We start from the raw sequence: 21274 nt of genomic DNA on the forward strand, positions 1-21274 counted from the left end.
ACAGAAAAAAGGCAGGGATCAGGGAAGTCATTTCCATGAGCTACTTCTGGGTGATTGTTGGGCTCATTGCAGTCATGGAGAGTTGGTTTGGTCCTCAGGCAAAGAGTTGATCACACTTGATGCCTGGCCTTGCTTGCTCTGTAGCCAGGGTTTTCTCTCCTCCTGTACTTTTTCCTTTGTAAACTCAATGGAAGCAGAAGGAGGAGCAAAGCAAACAGGGAGGTAGAAACTTGCTGACTGGGGACTGGCCAATGGAAAGTTTACTGCAGCAGCCTCAGGAACAGGGCCAGCCCATGGTGTGACAAGAATCCAGGTCAGGCTGTGCGTGGGGCAAACACTGGCTCATGGATGTGGAGTTCAAGGAGGAATGTGCAGACAGGCACTGCTGCTGCTCACTGTGAGCTCCTCCCTGGCACTGTGTGTCTGTGGACACCGCTCCAAAGCACATTATTAAGTGAAGGTGCAACTGCTGTCTTGCTTTTGGGGGGGTATCACTCTGTTCCCTGCTCATGCCACACACAATTACTCACCAAATATGCAGACTTGCCATCAGCTGCAGCTTGTGCTGGTGTAGAGGCAAGAAACCAGAGGGAAGTTCAAGTTTTGGTCTCAAGCAGCTCCTGTGGAGGCTGGGAGCTGCTGTTAGGGCTCTACCCGTTTTAAAAGGCCATGCCCTGATGCATCCTAGCCAGCAGAAAGGATTCTACTTGCATCTACTTCACTGTGAAGTTTATTCTCCCTGCTCTTTTCCCTGTGCTCTGACAGATCAGAGGCATTTCTTGATGTTGCTTAACCCTTAGCCTTAGAAGGGGGCTGTGCATTTCATCCAGGAGACATTTAACAGCAGAGGCTTGGAAAAGGTGAAGCTACTCCCCTATTGCCTTCTGGAGTGACTTCAGATCTTCCTGTTATGCACAGACCACAGGGCTGGAATCAAAACATTCAGCTGAGCCTGTGAAAATTAGTCCCCTGCCTTTGGGATTAGCAGTGTGAAGTATGATCTCTTCAGGATGGTTCTCCTCGTGGCAGGAAAACTAGAATGTGTCTGGCACTGAAAAGAAGCCCTGCTTTTCCTTCCACTGGAATGAGGCAAGGTAACACAAAGGAAACAGGGGAGGAAACCAGCTCAGTCCCTCCCATTGAGGCTGGGGAGAAGAGGAGGAGAATGAGAGGCATGGAGAAAGATGTCACCGTGCTGTAGGAAAACAGCTTCAGTTTTTCTTGTCTTTTGACCTTTTGGCAAAATCTGAGTGACTCTGACCTGGTGTTGCTGGAGTCTCAGTCTCTCTTCCAAACCTGGCTGTATTCTGAGTCCCATGGGAATCCTTGTGGAGACTGGGGCTTGTTTGAAACTGCCTGGAGGGCAGTAGGGAGCTGAACTGAGCGGATCAAAATCTGAACTGCCTTGTTATGGGGACAGGTGACCACCGGTTCAAGAACAAAAGCAGGCTCTTGACAGCATCATCGTAAATTAAATTGTTTCACTGCTGTACCATCAGATGCCTCAGTGCCACCAGGGTGTCTAAAAGTCAGGAGTTTAGTTACAACCTGCAGCAAGAGACAGTTGACCTGGACCTTTCACATCAGGTGAAATGAACCCAATCTCAAATTGCACTTCCATTATGGTTTGGGGATTTGGAATTTTTTTTTTTTAATTTCAAACTGTTTTTATTATTCCCTTAAATCATGACTCATGGTCCTAAATCCATTTATTTTTACTATGACCAGTGACTCCAAGTTGCTTCAGTTTTCCAACAAAAGTGTATTTCAGAATCTTCTCCTTGGAAATCTGTAAGGAGTCTGCATGCAGAACAAAGAACTCCAGGTTTGTCAATTCTACTTCAGGGATCAAAATTTTAAAAAATTGGCTTCTCCCTTCAAAGCTTTTTCTTACCATGATTCTATGAAAAGGTGGCCATCTCACCCTTCCCAGAAATCCAGCCACTTCTAGGATGGTGTATGGGACAGTTTATTTGTAAACAGGGACAGGAGGCAATGTTTTGGGAAGGCAGTGCAGGTACTGACAGTGTTTGCATTCACAAAAGAACTGTGGCTGTGTGTGGGCACATGTGAGCTCATACCCTTGAAAAACGAAGCAGCCTATAATTGGGTTATGGATCATAACACACCAAAAAACTGTGGCACTTTGGGATGATGAGCCGTGCACCAAACACTCACTGTCAGCGCTGCCATTTCTCAGCTGATTCAGCTGGAGGAGGAAGTGGCTCTGGCATGTAATCAATACCCTGAGAGAGAAAAGTAGAGGGAAGCTTGCTATAGCAGCAGGACCCCTTATTAGAAAGAACATAACCTATTCTTATTTTTCGAGATGATCTAAAGGGCACAGGCTGCATATCCTGATGCTGAAAGTGATAAAAAGCTGATTTCTGGCATTGAAGTTCAGCGCTGAGGTGAGGGGAAAATGTTCTCGTGTGCTGGAGTTTTAACCAATGGGGTCAAATTTACCTCACTGACTTGCATCACGACCGTGCACTCTCCCAGATATTTCCCTGGAAATACAGGATACAGTCATTGTGTCCTGGTAAGGGCAGCAGTGATCCATGGCTTGCTCCGGAGAGAAAGGTGCAGCTGGGGTGTGTGTAGGTGGTCGGTGGGTACGTCAGCAAACACTGGTGCTGTCAAGGTATAAATCTCCCAGAACTTATGACCTTTGCTCTGTGCTCATTCTCATTTCCTTTGGGATTTTTTTTTCCTCTTAGTTTGGTAACTCTCTGGCAAATCCATCCCACTTCTGTCTGGCACCCGATCACCACCTAGCACAGTGTACTTCTGGCTCCTACATGCTACTGTAGCATCATGAAAGGCTGTGAAATGTCATGGCAGAGCCTGCAAGTAGGAAATTACAAAGCATTTTGCATTTCATTTGCAGTAAGTTGCATAGTAAGGCAAGCTTTCTACCAGTAGCAAAGTCAAATATAGATTGCCCTGGAAGGATGTTGATTTGTTATCACTGAGAAACTGAGAGAATAGATTAGACAATCCTTTTTTAGGACTCATTGCCCAAATGATCCTGCCCAGACACATGGTTATGAACCGTATGACCTCTTCTTTTTGGGCTGGTTTTTTGTGTTTCTGTAATCTTTCAAAGCTGATGCTGGACTTTAACCCCATATATCCCACTCAGACTAAGGGGAAATTTGTGTACAAGCTCCATATTTGCCCTGTAAAACCTGTTGACCAAAACAACCCAATCTGCAATCCATCAATACATTTTATGCCACACAAATGTGTTTTCCAGTGTTATTTATTTTCATAATAGACCTTAATTTACAGAACCATGGAATAGTTTGGGTTGAAAGACACCTTTAAAAGTCATCTAGTCCACCCCCTACAATAAGTAGGGATGTCTGCAGCTTCTCTGGGAAGGTGAATTTTCATGGTGCAGCTCTGAAGGGAAGAGATACTCTCTGGTGTAAGCCAGGTGTGTGATTAGAGAGGCCATCAGTGGCTGGCTCAAATTTATTTAACTATTCTGTTGCACATTCAGCATCACAGTGTCCTTGGGTGTGGTTCAGGCACTGCAGATTTGCTGGAGAAGCTTTTTGTCTTTTCTCTGGACTGTATGAGAAGAACTGTGCTAAAAACTGCTTGAGGTAGAGAACAAGGTGTAGAAAATCCATTCTGTCAGAGATCATGTAAATGCCTCACACAAGAGAGGTAACAGGGACTTTGCTGAGGATTAATGTGTGAGCAGTGCTGCAGCCAGGCCCAGGTTCCACTGCTCTCACAAGTGTGTTTGTGAAAGAGAAGCAGCTTCAAGGGACAATTGTAAGTAGAATTTAAATATATTATGTGGGGTGAGGGGTGTTTGAAAGCATCAGGAAAGAGCAGAAATCCACAAATTTTTGAAAGGTGCAAGCATCTCAGAAAGAGGTGTTACTTCTGAAGTTCAGTGAACCACAGGTTGGTACAACAAATTTTCTTCCAAGAAATGGACAAGTCTGAGGAAACTCCAGGTGAAAAGACCAGCTCAAAAACAGTTTTCTCCAGTCTGCAGGCTGAAAAGGAGATGTGGCCATCTAAGAATGGGCATTTACAGTGTCGTTTAGCAGGAGTTATACAGCTCTTCAGACAGGCAGGCTCTACTGCACATCTTGATAATTTAATACAGAAAAGAGGAATTAGTTAAGGGTCCTAATGACCTTTTTTTTTCACAGAACCAAGGGCAGAGATGACAGTTAAGACAGAGAGTATTTAATACACTATCAGCTCAAGAGACTTCATCACTTTCTTCCTTTCAAAAGTGGTGAGAGTGATGAAATTTATACAGCTCCCAGATTGCCTGTTCTAACTCTCAGAAATTAGGAGAGATCTGCTCCTGTTTGAAATTTTGCTGTAGGTGGAAAAAGCAGGTAATAGAAGTGAGAAACACCCCAGGAACCAGAATTTTGACACAGCAACAACCTGTATCACAACATTCCTTGCTGTTATAAACAATAATTAGAAGAGCAGGGAGACTTCAGATTGCACTGAAATTACAGACAATTAATTTAACAGCTGCAGGAGGGAGAGATGTGAGGGGGAAAAAAGTAAAAAGGCCAGGAAGCAGGAGCCTGATGCTTGATTAGAACCTGGTTGCAGCTGGTGGTCCCTCTCAGCTGAGTGGCAACAACTGTACCTTGTAAAGCTGATTTTCCAGCAGAATAGCTCACTTAAACGCTGAAGTTCAGTCAGCTACTACTCCTCAGAGGAACAGCTAAAGTAGCTGTGCTGTCACCTTCGGAGAAGGAAGAGAAGATATTTTTCTGCATGCTTTTGTAAGTATGAGGTTTTGGCTGTGTTTTTTGTTGATTGTTTTGTTTTTTTTTTTTTACTGGTAAATTACAGGGAAAAAATGAGGTATTCCTTAACATAGTGTTACTTATATCTGCTTGAAGTCTCTTGTGTGCTTAAAGAACAGCCCTAAACTAATTGTAGGGTATTTAAATTTTAATTTAGAGGTAATTTATCTATCTCTTTAGAGATAATACATCTGTAATAATGCATCTCTAATAAAGAAGATTGCTTCCACTTCCTGGTGTTTATTTGAGGAGTAAATCTTTTAAGTGAGACATAGTTAAAAAGTAGTCTCTTCTCTAAAATTGCTCTGAGCTTCTTTTTATTCTTATCTTTTGAAGTATTCCTGTGGCTAAGGACATGCTCATTAGAGTAAATGTTACTACTTGTACAAATACTAGAAAAATAAACTTAGAGATCTTGCCTCTGCTTATATGAACTAAGTTGCTGCCATGCAGGCAGCCTGTAATAAACCAGCTTAAATTAAACACTTAGTATTTATGTTTATTTCAGTTAAGGTTAATAAGTACTTAGACATAATTTTATCCTTCAAAAGATTATGTAAGTGTTAAGTGCTAGTGCTTTGGGGGAAAGGAATTAATTTTTCTACATTAAAAAAAATCCCTTAAAATCTGATTCTTGGGAGCTTCACTCAGGTTCACTGGGTGTCTTAGTGATAACTCCCAGGTGATCAGTTCAGGTGGTTGCAATGTGCAGGGTAGACATGGGAACCTCCCTGGAAATGAGGATTTATCCCTGCAAAATGAATCTCCCATGCCTTAGTCATATGCAAACCCACTTATCCTTTTAAAAAGGTAGGAAATACCTTTTAAATGTTGCCTGGGAGACTAGATAATAAAAACACACACAGGATGAGGTGCTTCTGTAGGGCATATTTCTTGTGTAATTCCCTGTGTGGCACTATGACAGCTGTGGCTGATTAGTACAAGGAGCACTGGATTTTGGCTTTTTTATTCTTGTAGTCTCACAGAAATGCTGGAAATCTTGTTGGTCTCTCTTTTTCTGCCAACCCCAGTACAATTAAAGTGCTTCCTTTAATTTAAAAAGTCCTCTGCTAATTTGCAGGGCATTCTTCACTTTTTATTTTCATTCCCCCTCACCTCCCTGCCGTGATTATAGTATTTAAGAATAAGCAGTGAGATTTCAGGACATATTTGTGTCTTTCTGCCCCAACTTTTCCACATCAACTTCTAGTTCCCTGGACAACAGAATGTCCTGGCTGAAGGTTTCTGTCACAGCTGATAAGTGGGACAAGGGTTTTCAAACCCCTGGATGCCAAAGCTCCAAGCTGGCTGCTGAATGGAAGAATTGGCATGAATATGTGTGTGCTGATCACCCTGACTCTCGTATCTTATGCCTTTTCTGTCCAGATATTTGGCAAGAGAAGAGGAATGATGAAGTCTTTTGAACGTGGAGCTAAGAAACGGCACCACAACCCAGTGGACAGCATCTGCAGGAAGATCAAATCCATCCAAATGATGGACCAAGTCTCCAACCCAGCCTTGCAGATACCAAAATTTCAGTCCCAGAACTTCGACAGCCCACAGAGCAATACTAAAAAAAATCTGGAAGAAATACTGAAGAGCAGAACCCGCAGGAGTCGTGGGAGCGCTTGCTCACCCTTGGTCAGCCCTGACAGTGACAGCATTTTCCCCGTGAATTCGCCTGGTCTCGGGGCCAGCTCTGACTTCCCCGCTGCAAACAGCACCTATTCCATCCTGGAAAGCTGTGAGAGGCCCAGCAGCTTGTGGGTGCCTTCCTCTCCCGTGGAGAGCTCTTCTCCATTCTGCTTTGGAGCCAGGGAGGCCAATGCCTGGAGCAAACCGCGCGCTCTGGCAAATGCTGAGCATAAAGATGTGCGGCCTGAGCAGAAGTATCTGACGTCAAGTCCAAATTTATATTTCTTCGCATCTGAAAAAAAGCCAGGAAGTGCTGTGGTCCAGCCTCCTGTGCCAAAGACGTTTCCTTCAAGTGAAAGAGGTAACAATACTGAAGAACACCCCCAACTTGGAATTTTAGACATCTGAACATTCAGCCTATGTAAATGACCTTTATTTACCACTTAAACTGGTAAAACATATTGTAGTAGCGCTCAAGTCTTAGAAGAGTGCAACAAGCGCTGAGTCAAATCTTAAATTTTCTCTAAAAAATATTGTGAGTGTAAAAAGTGAGGAATTAATAAGGCAAAAGTGTTTTTCAAATTTGCTAATCCATTTTTGGTTTGAGAGATAAAGAAGTTTTTAACAGTTTAAGAGATTGAGACTATTATTTGGTTAGTACTATAACATTTTTTTTTAATAGCCAAATTTTATTTGACTCTTAATTTATCCTATGATTTATCAGACTGATTTTGAAGATACAGAAGTTTGGATGTTGCTCTTAGTTTGTTTTTATTATTATTTTTTTGTAATTTGAAGGGTTTTTTGGTTTGTTTTAGGGATTTTTTTTCTTAATAGGTTAACTCTAATGATTTTTCTACAATGTGTCTGGAGGGGGAGAGAAGAAATTCCTGGCTTCTTAAAATGTCCTGTTTCATATGTTTACTCCATAGAAAGAATAACCAAGTTTTTCCAAAAATACATGTATAAAAGTAGATGCATGGAATATTTCCCAGCTCAGAGGCTCCAGCTGGGTAGATGGTTTTGTTGTTTCAGTCATCTGGAATGAAAGTTAAATCTGTTATCGACCATCTTTATTTGCTCATGATATTCTTCACAGGAGGGAGGCAGACTGCGGGGTACAAAGCTGACAATTTGTATGACGTGAGCTTGATCTGTGAAGAGAACCTGCTGACCACCATCTTCTGTGCATGTGACAGCCACCACACAGGTTTGCCAGGGTTTTCTCGTTGCTCTCTCTTGTTCTCCTCTCAATGGATTTCCAAGGTTCAAATCGTTTTTTGGTCCCTGAGAGATGCCGGGCTCTGAGATGTGTGGGTGCCTGTGTTGTGGCAGATGCAGAATAAATGTGCAAATGCCGGTGTCTCTTTTGCCTGGTGCCTGATCCTTCCCCTGCTGATCCTTGCAGTGTTTTAGCACAGGGGAAAGAGAGGAGCAACACATTTCCAGCAGTTACCTTATTGCAAATGACTTTCTTTCTTTCAGCCTTTATCCTGTTAGAAACTTGGGAAACTTCAGAGCAAGAGACAATTCCTCACAGTTCCACCTCAGACATGACTACAAGTGGTAGACTCATGGAATGGTTTGGGTTGGAAAGGACCTTAAAGATCATCTAATTCCATCCCCCTGCCGTGGGCAGGGACACCTTCCCCTATCCCAGGTTGCTCAGAGCCCCATCCAGCCTGGCCCTGAGAGCAAGGATCCGTATCACATGTCAACTTGTGCTCCTCTTAAACTGAAGTTCGCAAAACCAGTTTTTTACACAGAAAAAACCAAAAACCCACCACTACAAAAAAAAAAAAAAAAAAAAAAAAAAAACAACCACAAAAACCTCAACCCAACAAAGAAGAGCTCTAAACTTTTTTTTTTCCAGATCACACTCTAACTAGTTTAGGAATCAGTTGCTTGTCTGCAGTTCTTGAGGGCAGTTGGATACAATGCCGTTCAGTAGTGTGGCATTTTACAGTTTTTTATGGTGCCTTGCCAAGCTTTGGCATCTGACCTCTGTTTCTGCTTTAGGAAAAGTGGCAGTGTCCAAGATAGTTGATTATTTGAGACATACAACCAGCCGGGAATCAGAGGACAGTGGTCTTGAAGAGCTGTGCAACAAGCTTGACCCGGAGCACAAAGATATCTCCATGGACCTGGAAACCTATCATGCCATCATGGGAGAGTGGATTGAAGACTGTAAGAGAAAATGGTAACTTCTTTTAATAAATCTTTTGTGGAAAAAGGACGTTATAAGCTTCCCCTGTGGCTCTGAAAAGAAAGTGGTATTGGGACACCATGTCCACAACATTGGGTTTGGCTAAAGTTCTGTAAGTGTTGCAGAGTTGGTAAGCAGCTCAGTGTCCTGCTGATTTTGTGACCCTTGATGTTCCCTTCTTTCAGGGAAGAAGGTGCTACTGAGAAATCATCATCAAGCACAGAAGACCTGGAATCTCAAGTACCTAAAAACATCCCTGAAGGTGCAGAACATTTTACTCTGTTTCTGTTCAGGAAAGCTCCACTTTCTTGCTCTATAACAAAAACCCCCACCACTTTCAGCCAACAAGACACATGTCCAGATGAATGTTACATCAGGAAGCCTGGAGGCCTTTGGGGGTGATGTATCTAAAGGAGACATGTGAGTCCATTTAAGCAATTCTTTCTCAGAATATAGAACTCCTAGCTTTGAACCACTTGACAGAAATTCCAAGAACCTTTATTTAGGAACATTATTCTTGGAGATTTTAATGCTCACCTCAGTCTGCAGGAGTTCTCAATGCTGTCACCTTCTTCCTCACAGCTTCTGCTCAGACTTAAAATACAGCCAGTACATTTCCTACTGATATCTTGGTGCTTCTGTGTCCATTTGCCTTTTTAATTTGTGGTCAGATGTTTGTCATGTCTTTCCCTGTTTAAACTCGTTCCTTCCCTCCACCAAATTCTTAGTTGTCTGACAACAAGAAGACATTACAACCTGAAAATCTGGTCCTGCATTTTGTTTGGGGTTGTTTTTCTTATGATAGGGAGTTTGTTGAGTTTTTTGGTTGGCTTTTTTTTTTTTTTTTTTTTTTTTTTTTTTTTTTTTTGTAGTAGTAGTAGCAATGTCTATGATTTGGACTGTTAATGGCAAAGTACTTAACAAAGAGCACAAGTTTCATTTGCAGTTTATGCCTAGTCAGAAATCCAACATCCACTCTCTAAAGCTTCCCTATAATTTCTCAGGATCTCAAAAGAATGATCCTCATTCAAGTTTTGGTTGAAAGCATGAAGTGGGAGATGGCTTGGGGGAAAAGAAAGCACCCAGAAATTGCAGAGTGAGTACAGAAGCATCATTAGTGGCCCAAGAGGTGATTAGCAAAATCTTAAAGCACTCTCATGTAGGCATCCAGCTGTGGCACTTCCTGACAGCAAACTCCAGTTGCAGGGAGCAGAAAAATGCTTAAAACTACAAGTTCTTGGTGCCCATAAAACTGGAGAACAGGCTTAGAGGTGCTCTATTATCTCTGTGCAGAGCAAATGACTGCACACTTGCAGCATCACAACTCCTCTGTGGGCTCTCATCTCGCCTCTCATCAGTGCAGTAGGATCTTCTAAAAGTAGGTAAAATCACCTTTCTCACTCTTTCCTGGCTTTGTTACTGGGACAGGGAGACCTCTGACTTGATAATGTGTGTTGCGGACCTGCAGTACAACAACCAGAAGCTTCAGGAAGAGAACAACAAACTGAAGCTCACCATGGAAAATTTGGATGAGACCAACAGCAAGCTCCTGGCAGATAATGAGCATCTATGTCAACAATTAAAAAGGTGGGAGACCCTGATGGCACCAGGCCTGCCATGGGCAGAGCTGTGATCTTCCAGCCTTGATTTCATGCTTTTCTCCTCACCATTGCTTCATCACAGTGGTTTTCCTGACTTTATGCAACATCTGTAATGTTTAGTCTTCTTGCCTGGTTGTTCTGCTCTGTCCCTCCTGGTTTTCATAAAATCATTCATCTGGGAGCCAGGTTCCTGCAGCATGTGGTGGTGTGGGTGCACACAGGAAGAATCCCTGGCTAAAGCAAACAAACAATACAACAACAGCAACAATATATATATTTTAAAAAGGCATAATATTGCCAAGATAAGAGCCAAGCACTGGAAGGTTTCCAATCCTAGACCACATTCTTGTTGCTAAGCAGAGGGGAAATGAGTGTCTAAAAGCTATTTTGCTGCACTTTGGATGGACTGGGGTGAGTTGTGTCACTTGTTCAGCCTTTCTGTAGCCTGAGGACATACCACTGCCATGAGTACGAGCCCATTTTTCATTGTGTTCATCTGGCCTAATTAATTACACTGTGATATGGTTTGGTCAGCTGCCAAGCTGTTCCCAGGCTTTTCAGGGGAGATTAAGGCAAGAGTTCTACAGGGTAGCTGGCATGGGACATGTGCCCTTATGTGGGACCACCTGCTCTGGGATGCTCTGCAGGATCAAGTTAGCTTGGAAAAGGGCCTTGCCTGTTGCTTTAATACATGGTTTGGGGCTAATCAGATTAGGGTAAGAAAATGGTGCAGAGCTCATCCTTGAATACTGAATTGAAATGGTTTCTCCAACTGTAAACCATGAAGTGTTGTAAAGATGAATTTGTGCTCAGTTAACCTGATATATTTAACTGTAACAAGCTAAATTTTTAAGATATTCAACATAGCTTTGTTTGTATCCACCTGCCTTGGGTGGGATTTCATTCCTTACTGTAAGGCTGGAAGAGGGTGATAAATAGGAAGTAGAACCATAAGATTTGCTTCCTGGACAGAAATTATGAGCTTAAACTTGATTGTTGCTCTTCTGTTAAGTGTCATGCCAAAAAATAAGTGCCTGGTGGCTTCTAAAAATACTCTTTCCAGCCTAGCTAAACACCCAACATTAAATGGCTGAAGTTTCTCTGGGATGTTGTTTCCCCCTGTGCAGCATCCAGCACTCTGTGTTGAGAGCCAAATCCCTGGAAGAAGAGCTAGAGGAAGCAAGAAACAACCTGAATGTGTCAGAAGAGAAAAGAGAGCAGATTCTTTGGCAGAACAGGCAGCTAGTAGGTGCTTTTCCTTCTTGTTTCCCTTGTACAGCACCTCACACCTTGCTGTAACAGTGGTGAGGCTGCTCAGGCTGTTAAAAATGAGAAGTAAGACCTTCTCTGTGCCTTAGTGAAGCACCAGCCTCAGCTCTCCCTTTTTTGTGTGCTCTTTGAAACAAAGGGATTCAACACCATAGCTGTGGATGTGTTCATGGTCTGTTGCTTACATGCTAAAACCAATTCTTCTGTTTTTCTCTTTTTCTATTATTTTCTTTTTTTTTTCTTTTTTTTTTTTTTTTTTTTTTTTTCCCATAAACTTGATCAGGAAAAAGAAAATCAGTCTCTCAACATCAAAGTTACTTCTCTCCAGGAAGAGGTAAAATATATCATGATTTGACATGTTCTTGCCTAGCTAAAAATTTGCCATTAAGAAATGAAATGCTTGTCAGACTTTGAAGCCTTGCATGCTAATTAGTTTATCAAAATATCTAACACTTTAAAAAGGCTGATTTGTCATAAACTTTGTATCTTCAGGTTGCACTGTGCTTCATATTTTCCACTTGCTGGGTAAATAAGGATATGAGGTTAGGGAAACATAGGGACAGGGACAAACTACTTCTCCCCCCACCACCACTTTTTTTCCAAGGTTTATAGGCAAATTCTATGTATTTCTGGTTCCCACAGCTATAAATACACAAACTCTATATTGAAACAATCTCCATCCAACACTTCATCATTTCATATTCACTTCTGTTTTCCTCCCTTAAGATTCAAAGGAGGAATCTTGTGTAGAGCTGTAACCAAAATAATAAAAAAAAATGCACTGGGTGGGATCTCCACTCACAGATGGATCCATTGACACTGGCCAAGGACCTACAGGAGTTTTTTTGGGAATGCAGCTCCATTAGCAGAGTATCCCTAGGCTTGTTTTTTATTCAGAGAAGAGCTGTTAATTCTTTCTCTTTTTTTTTTTTTTTACTGCATGAGTAACAATTTTATAAACCAGTTTTTTATCAGGTGATAAAGTTTTTTAATGCTTGCTTACAGACTGTATTTCAGTCTATTCAGGGGGAAATGGAGAAACATGTTAAAGCAAACATAGTAAAGAAAAGCAACACCTTAAGATCAGTCTTTCTGCAAAGCTCCTTTGTCCAAATAGCTATTAAACCACATCTTTCTGAAAACAATTCTCATGCTGCAGGGCTGACTTTTCTTTAGCTTTGCCGGTCTGGCAGTGGTTATAAATCGTGTTTTGAGGGGTTTTCTCTCTTACCAGTGCTCTGGGTGGGAAAAGGAGCAGAAGCAGTTTTGGTGGGGCAAACACATGCAATCTATGTGCAAAAATGCTGGTAGTGCTCGAGAGTAGGCAGCAGCTTGGGGGTGGAGATGTCATTTTTGCCTGGTTTCTTCAAGCAGAAGCTGTCAATCCGTTCAGCTGTGCCTAAACACTCTGTCTTGTTTAGATTATTAGGAATAGCATGGACACCAACGGGCTGCAAAAGAAGATTTTGGAGCTGTCGAAAAAAGCAGCACAGCTTCAAGTAAGCATTTCAAAGCTGAGAGGAATAAGAAGTCAACCTGAATTTTACTTAGGTCTAGTGAAGGGGGAATTTCTGCTGCTGGAAGGCAAACAGTCCTGAACCTCTCTATGTTGAAGGACTGCAGTGAAATAGTAGTTTGGAGAGTGTGACAGCTTTCACCAAGGAAGTTGCTGTCTGGAGGCTAAAAACTAGGCTGATGGAAACAATCCAGTTTCATTATTTCCTCCAAGTTAAACTTGATTTGAATACCTTTCCCTCACTAGTCAAGATAATACATTAACGTCATGCTTTGAGAGATGTTGCTGAAAATATTGACCTGGACAGATGAGAGGAAACAAAAGTGACTGAAAGTTAAGAATGCTTTTGCTCTTTGCTGGGTACAAGATCTGTACTTTGAAACAAACACCACACAAGGTGTTCAAAGAAGAATTTGGTTTTTCTAAGCAAGGAACATTGATACTTTTTCCTTTCCTAGTAGGAAATAGGAACAGACTTTTATTAGAGTCTGTAATGATGGCTGGATTTCCTTTTGATCTTTTCATTCTTCAGATCCAAGCTCATATATATGAGAGCACTGTGGTGAATAAAGAGGCAAGTCTAATCCAGGTTAGTTGTTTTTACTTCATTACCAACTGAAAACAACCCAATCACGGAATAATTTGGGTTGGACGGGACCTTAACGACACCTCGTTCCAACCCCCTGCCATGGGCAGGGACAGCTTCCTGTGCCCCGGGTTCCCGGTCTGTACTGATGGGATGATTTGTAAAAAGGCAAGGCAGTAGTATTCACTGTGGCACTTTGATTTCTACTCTTCTCACACTGCAGAACCTGATCCTATAAATGGCTTCAAAGTGGGCGAGCTCTACTTTAGGACCTGCCTATGAGTCAGCATAATTAAAGGTTTCGGGATTTTGCTTGCTTTTTCCTTTTTTTGGTAAATCACAACCTATTAAAACAAACTTGCAAACTTCAGACAAAGTGTCCAGAAACTTCTAAAGGCTACTTTTTTCAGCAGGGACCTACAGAAGGCCTTTCCCTTCATGTCTTTTATTGAGATTGTTTGTGTAAATTAGAAATGGTGACTGGGAGCCGAATGGAAAAGGAAATTTGTCCTTTTATTGCTGAGGTGTAATTATCGAGGCTTTACTGAGGAGTGAACACTTCAGATGTTTTTAAACATGCATTTTATAATAGAAAACAAAGATAGAAGACCCTACAAATGTGCTGGCATTCTCTGGATTCATGAATTATGCAAAGAATTATTATTCTATGCCAGTGGAGTTTCTACTTAGCAGAACGTGCTATAAATCTCCTGATAAAATGTGTGACTATTGGAGTCCCTGGAAAGTGACTGCAGCTGAATTCAAATAGTAAAAAAGAGAACTGAACTTTGGTGTGATCCAGCTGAAAACTTTGTACTGAGTGTTTTAATAGTTTTGGTTTGGTGGGTTGTTTTTCCAGAAGCAGCTTAAGGGCACAAATTTATTAAATTCTTTTTTTGAAAAAAGTAGCTTTTGCTTTCTCCTACTTGAATGATTCAAAGTTTTTGTGAGCTCTTGTAGTATCATTTTATTTCAACAAGATTCTCTTAATCTATTGACTAAATGGGAATTTTGAAAGTAGACTGCTAGATTACATGGGGATAAATGTGAGTGGTTGGAATAATTTTGAAGAAACTGGTGTGGAAAACTGACTGTACTTGTTGCCATTAGGATAATCTGGTTCTATAACCTCATTTTTCCTGCCTGCCTTTCTGTGCATGTCATCTCTTTCAAAAGCCTCAATGGTTTTTAAAGAAAGGGTAGGAAGAACTCATAAAACTGTGAGAGGACAAGAGCCCCTACTCTGATTTCCTGTTTTCTTATAAATTTTCTGCTGTCTATGCAGTGTCTTTTATTGGAATGGCATAACCTGACTGGAGCTAGTTGCTGACAAAGGTGGTTCTTCTACCAGTTCCCCAGCCCTACCTTGAGGGCTGACTCTTTTTTAGCCTTTCTGTTAGGTTGTGAGTAATCTACAGAGTGCTACACTCTAATAATGAAAAATAGAGACACTTGAAATGTTGTAACTTGTTTGAAGGGTCAGTTGGGATTAAAACTCATGCTGACATATAATTTTGGCCATATTTTAAGTTAAAACTAGAGTGCTTTTGTCTAGTTTAATATGTTGGACCTGAAACCAGATGAGTAATAAATTTAAGTACAACACCTGGAAAAGAGGGTTTGTCTCCTTAATTTCAGAATTTAGGTAGGAAAGGTCATCTGAGTGCTTTCTATTAGTTAACATGCAAGGTAACTCACCGTATTCTTTTAAATTCACAAGAATTTTTATGTCATAATCAGGTTGCTGCTCAAGCTAAACCATGCATCTTATTGCTGTGATGGACGATTGAATATAATTTTTTTTGTTGTTCTTTTCTCAACAATCTCTGCAGAAGGAACAGGACATCAAGGAACTCAAATTAACCATTGTGGAGTGTTCCTCAATCATAGAGGTATGGGTTAGGTTGGGTTTGGCCTGTGCTGATTCTGCATGGCAAAGTCAGCCTCTCACCAAACCCCATGGATGTTTCAGACGCTGCGGGCTGAAAAAAACAAACTGCTGGAGAGCATCCAACACATGCAGCAAGAGCTGATCTCGTGAGTACTGTGGCCAAATCCCAGAAAAGGCAATTCATCAGAAATCCAAAACAGCCTGATACATAACCTTTTTTCTGCTTCTTTTAGGAATGGGTTGAGTTTCCCATTGTTGTGTAAATTTAACAGCAATATTCCTGAAGGGATGAATACACTGCACTGTGAACTGGAGCTTGCAGAGTCTTCTGAGGTATGAATTAAACCTAAATTAAATCTCTTCCCAGTTGTCTTGCATCAGCAGAGGCAGAACAAAGCTCATTGCCTGTATGAGATTAGATAACTCTGGAATTTGAAGCCATTAATCCTAGCATGTAAGCACAGAATGAGAAGGTTGCAATATTGTTCCATGCACCTTGGAGAAAGTCCAAAGAAGAGCCAACAAAACACTTGCAGATATATTAGCTCATAGTATCCTAGAATGGCCTGGGTTAGAAGGAACCTTAAAGATCATCCAGTTCCAGCCAGTTCCAGCCCCCCTCTTCTCTACCAAGTAAATCTGGAGGAGCTTGGGTCATGCATTTAGCTGGCAGAAGAACAGACTGGTGCGAGAAGATATCTGTTTTCCAATATATAAAGGCTTTTATGCTTCAGAAAGTAACTGACAGTCTGCTTCTTGTGCTGCCTACACCAGACATGAACAATGATTTTTTTTCTGTTGTGAAAGAGGAGACTTCTTTTTCTTCTAAGTCAACTGTAGTGAGAAAGGAAATTCAGCATTGGAGTGAGCACCTTGATAAAGTTGTTGGGTCCTAATGTAATGTACTATTAAGAAACTCTGATAAGCATCTCTGATGGCAAACCAAATATATTAAAATGAATAAAATAAGTTATTTATGTAAATAGAAGGTAATGATTAGGTTAAAATACTTTAATCAGAATTAATTACTTGTACAGTGCACTAGCTATTAAACCAATAATTTCCAAACTAATAATTGTTAAAAAGTTTGTTATTGCTCTCCCATGTTGATGACCATGGGCAAATCTTTTGTTCAACTTTGAGGCGCCTCCCTACTTGAGGGAGGGATCTCCACACGCACCCTGCTAGAAGGGATGTGTCAGAAGCCCAGACTTTAAAAAGTGGGACTGGGTTTTTATGGTATAAAGTGATTGTCAGATCTTTCCAGGCCAGCTGTGCCAGCTCAGTGGTGTCCTTTGTGAGGAGCTTGTCCTGCCACTTCCTCACTGGTGCCACTTTCTGTCAGGAAACATTGTTCTTCACATCCTCAGAATTTTTAATTTTGGGATCAAGGAATCAGGCTGGTCTTTGCATTCTCCAACACCAACAGCAGCATGCCCCCCCCCCCCCCTTTATAAATCCACTACTGATAATTTTTGTGAGTAGGGTAATGCTGAAGCTGTTTTACACCAGTTGAGGCAGAGCATCCTGCTACAATTATGGCTTTTGTTCTGATTTTAAGGCAAGCCATTCTGTTCCCACTTCCTTAGACAATCCATGAGTCCCATCCTTCCCTATGTGCTGTTTTCCCTCCAGATACAAGCCGTGCAGCATAGCAGAGAGATGCTGCTGAGTGATTTCTGCTGCTTCTTGTACAATGTGCCTTTGCAAAGAGTTAGCACATATAGCAACAACAACAAAAATGTACAAATAGAAGAAAACTTCAGACCCAGAAAGGAGAGGTAGGCTTGGCTAGGCAGCTTTGAAGAGTTAGCTATCATCCCATATTGCAGCTCCCCAGAGCCCCAGTGAGTCACTGTGTTTGCCCTTCAAACGCTGCAGAGAAACACGACTCCAAGTCACCTGTAAGGAAGGGCTCTGCTTATTCATCACTTGGTAAAGACTCCTCTGAATAAAGATAACTAATCACTGATTTCCTCTTGCCTACCCTGATGTGAATATTTGCATTGGATTGCTCAACACATTGGCTGGCTTTGGGGTTTTTTTTGTGGTTTTTTTTTTTTGTTTTTTTTTTTTTTTTTAATATTTTAAATCCTCATTGATGTGGTGGTTTTGAAAAAGCTTTTCCAAGCCTCAAGTTTTGGTAGCTCTGACCTTCCAGTAAATACAGAGCAGGGGTACTTCAGGAAAGTCTAAATGTCACTGCTGCTGGTTTCTAATAAGGGGGTGTCAAAACAAACTAGCTGGCTCTTCCATCTCTTCAAAGATTATCAGGACTGAACGGAGATCCCTGGATGAAACGCTGGACCGTGAAGTGCTGCTTTTGCTTCAGGGGTCTGAATATGCAGGAGAAAAATTCAAGACTATCATGAAAAACCTGGTCAGTAGTAAAGCTTACATGGATAAGGGTGCTGTCTTCGATCAGCAATTTAATTAGGAATAATCAGATTGTTTTCTCCTTTTCTAAAATTAAGAGTAGTTTGAGGTTGGAGGGGGTCATAGTTTAACAAGATCACTTGGCACCTACTCTAACACTAATTTATATCCTGGGTAATTCTGGGCAGACTTGTTGATGAGTACTAAAAATTATGGAGTTTGGGGAGGTTGTTTTAGGGTTTATTTTCTTTTCCAGCAAGAGGAAGCCTCTGAAGCAGAGGAGCTTGTCATGGCTTCATTAGAATGGGTAAAAGATCCCGATGAGGACATGCAACAGACCTGGGAAAGAAAACTTGTGGTGAGTAACTGTTTCTCTGAAGCATTTAGTGGGATGATGAGGCTGTGCAAAAACTTCAGGTGGGTATCTTGCTGCTGCATGCTGTGTGTGTTTATTACTGGAGATCAGAGTCCATCTGTGAGGCAAAGATGGCTGCATAAAGAGAAATACCTTCTTTTACTGAGGTTTTTTGAGGAGGAAAAGGATGATTGCTGTTCACTTACATGCTGTGCTCTTGCTGGCTTGTCTTGTGCAAGAGCTCCCTTAGTTAAAACTCTACTTGAAGGAAAGGGAAGATGAACCAGGTCAATTAGCAGAGGAGGCTTCATAACCAAATTTCCAAATCAAAACCTCCCTAGGGTTTATTTTGTTGTGAGAGGCGAAGAGTTCTGCTTTGACTGGGTATATTCCACAGGACAAACTTCAACAAAACCTTGTTTTATAACTTAGTTTTGTGTAATGTATTTCTCCTACTCCTCATTCCTCTGGTGAGGCTTGCAAGCACAGACTTTTTTCAAGGTACTGGTAAAAATATCTTCCCCATGTAGTAGCAAGTGCCCGTGGACACAACACTTTTGTTTCCTCCTTCTCTCCCTTGTAACAGCACAATTTCTGAAATTTCCATCCATCTTATTGGATGTGGCTTTTTCTCCAACCTGCTCCTTTCTGCTGATCTGTTGTTAGAAATGCTCCATCAACCCTAAGCTGTACATTAATGCTGCTTTCCAGCTCCCTAATGGATGTCAAACCCCAAAATTCCTCTCCCTTGGGTGACAGCAGGTGCCATCAGTGGATGTGCTGCATGAGGTTGTTGGTTCTTTGGGGAGAACACTGCCCTTCTTTTTTCCTCTGGTGCTACAGAATGGTGTAGCCCTTCCCAGGCAGGGCTGGAGCAGTCACTGGGAGCCATCCAGTCCTGGAGCCAGGTCTTTTTATAATTTTTCTTCAGCTAAATCCTGAAACCTTCTCCTTAGAGAAGGTGCAATTGTCTCACTTTCTTCACCCAGATGTGACTTTGGGTGGACTCTAGCAAACTGCTGGCTCGTGAATTGCTATAGCTTTTTGGTCTTGACTGAAAACCTCCTCCTTCAAAGCTGTCAGAGCTGAAAAATGCTTGTGAAGTTACATTCACATTGGGATCATTTTCCTGTTAAACATGTGAAGCTAAAAACTTTTAGTGTGGGGGTTGGAGTTGATTGTGGCAAATGAATCCTATTCTGGCTCCTAAAGAGTGTTGTATTTGGAAACTGAGCTAACAGAGGATCAAGAAAGAACAAAATCCTTTAAAAATAAAAGGTCCCATCCTTTACGGTCCCAGGGGGGATGGGAAGTGACTTCGTGTCAAAAATTATCTTCACCTAGACAGAACAAACCAGACATGTGTGAAATTTTGTGCATGCAGCTCAACACCAGCAGATTAAAAAAAAAAAGGGAGAGATATTCAAAGTAGCTTCTTCCAGCCTCAGAGAAAGCACATGGTCCAAGATTTAATTAGTTGGTTAACCAAAGTTATCACTAGAAGCCTTGCCCACCATTTCCTGTGAAATTTATTATGGACATGTTTTGCTGGGGTTTTGTATTTTCAAAAACATTTTAAAGGCTATTAGGCATAAAGACAACTTAGTGTGCTTACGTGTTTGTGCCTGTATACATATATCTAAGTATATATTGTGACAGCAAAATCTTTTTCACCCTTCTTCTGGGAGACAAGACTGGTACATGTGCTCTGATGAGCCTATACCACTTAAGTGTCAAAATCAGGGTATTTCTAGCAGTGAGTGCTGCCTGCCTTGGCTGAGGAACAGACCCTCAGTATGTGGGCAGTTGCATATGGTCACATCCCATTCATCCTAGGAACCCTATCAGCAAAGCCTGCCGTTTTTCCTTTTTTTTTTTTTTAAGTATGATACTTGATGTGCTATTTTTTTGTATTTGAAGCTCATGAGCATCAGACTCCAACTTGCAAGCAGATAACGTGGCCCATATTTGTAAGACTGATGTTTTCCCCTTAGAATTGCTGCAAAATCCCAGGAATATAAACTTGATTATTTCCTGACCTCCGTTTGACTCTCATTAAGCATTCTTTAAAAGCTGAGGACACTCTTTCATGTGTTCAGTTGAGAAAGGTCAGAGAGAGAGCACTGGATTCTTCTTCTCAGGACTTTATACTGCAAGTCACTGTTCAGAGAAATAGAGTTCAGTGTTACCTAACACTTAATTTTTACCCTTTTCCTTCCTACAAACCAGAGGTAAATCTAAAAGCCTTTGTGGTGGGGGTCATCCCTGGCACAGATCAGCTGTTAAGCATGTATGGCAAACAGGTTTTATTGGTTCTTGTTTATTTCATTAATTTTGCTGTAATACAAACTCAGTTTGGTACAAGTGGACTCAGTTGTACTTTGAGGAAAGAGCTGCAGAAGCCTAGATTATCGATTTTAGGGTTTCCTGCAAGATGGTCTTCATTAAAACTTTCTCTTATGAGCTATGGTTTTTGTTGCTGTATCTGGGCACCTTGGTGGAGGAGTTCTATCTTTACTCTGATAGGGTAGAGTGGGGTGTAGGTGATGATATTAATTGGTGGAGCAGGGAACTCAAGTCTCACCGTGTAAATTGAGGCTCTGGCTCTGCTCCTCCTCTAACCACATGGCAACTTCAAAATTCCACAGGCCCTCAAGCAAGAACTAGGAGAAAAAAGACATCTTTGGACCCAGAAACTCCAGCTTTTGGAAAAATGCAATGAGTCCTTAGATAAGGATTTTATTCGAGTGGCAGGCAACCTGAGGAGAACCAAGACAGAACAACTTCACCTAAGGAAAGAGCTCTCTGCTAGGTACCCCTTCAAAGCATTTGTGTCTTTTTTTGGGGGAGGAGGTTGGGGTTTGGTTTGGTGTTGTTTGGTTTTGGGTTTTATTTTTTTTTCTGGTTGCTTAGCTGTTCAGTATCTTATTTTGGGGCATTTTTTTTAGTGGAACAAAGTCTACTGAATTCTCAAGAATTTTTTTCATAGAAGAAATTATCTTCTGTTTTGGAGAGTGGATTTGGTTTTAGTACAAGG

General features: G+C 41.4%; 1 protein-coding gene across 7 annotated transcripts in view; it reads left to right on the forward strand.

The window, feature by feature from the left end:
• Positions 1-4169: 4169 nt before the first annotated feature.
• The window catches only part of IRAG2 (inositol 1,4,5-triphosphate receptor associated 2), a 37005-nt gene continuing 19900 nt past the window's right edge, over positions 4170-21274 (forward strand). For 3 of the 7 annotated variants that reach the window (XM_068190687.1, XM_068190693.1, XM_068190689.1), the window contains exons 1-17: positions 4688-4778; positions 6189-6798; positions 7537-7647; positions 8457-8637; positions 8829-8905; positions 8985-9063; positions 10072-10230; positions 11372-11489; positions 11797-11847; positions 12935-13012; positions 13562-13618; positions 15448-15507; positions 15588-15652; positions 15740-15839; positions 17773-17886; positions 18139-18240; positions 20886-21049. In XM_068190687.1, coding sequence (XP_068046788.1) covers positions 6210-6798; positions 7537-7647; positions 8457-8637; positions 8829-8905; positions 8985-9063; positions 10072-10230; positions 11372-11489; positions 11797-11847; positions 12935-13012; positions 13562-13618; positions 15448-15507; positions 15588-15652; positions 15740-15839; positions 17773-17886; positions 18139-18240; positions 20886-21049 — 2105 coding nt within the window. In that variant the 5' untranslated portion in view covers positions 4688-4778; positions 6189-6209. Of the gene's footprint in view, positions 4268-4687; positions 4779-6188; positions 6799-7536; positions 7648-8456; positions 8638-8828; positions 8906-8984; positions 9064-10071; positions 10231-11371; positions 11490-11796; positions 11848-12934; positions 13013-13561; positions 13619-15447; positions 15508-15587; positions 15653-15739; positions 15840-17772; positions 17887-18138; positions 18241-20885; positions 21050-21274 lie in introns of those variants that run through there. The other 4 variants (XM_068190688.1, XM_068190692.1, XM_068190691.1 and 1 more) reach the window with 4 other exon arrangements.

This window comes from Anomalospiza imberbis, chromosome 5 (assembly GCF_031753505.1).
Source record: "Anomalospiza imberbis isolate Cuckoo-Finch-1a 21T00152 chromosome 5, ASM3175350v1, whole genome shotgun sequence".
NCBI classification, from domain to species: Eukaryota; Metazoa; Chordata; class Aves; order Passeriformes; family Viduidae; genus Anomalospiza; species Anomalospiza imberbis.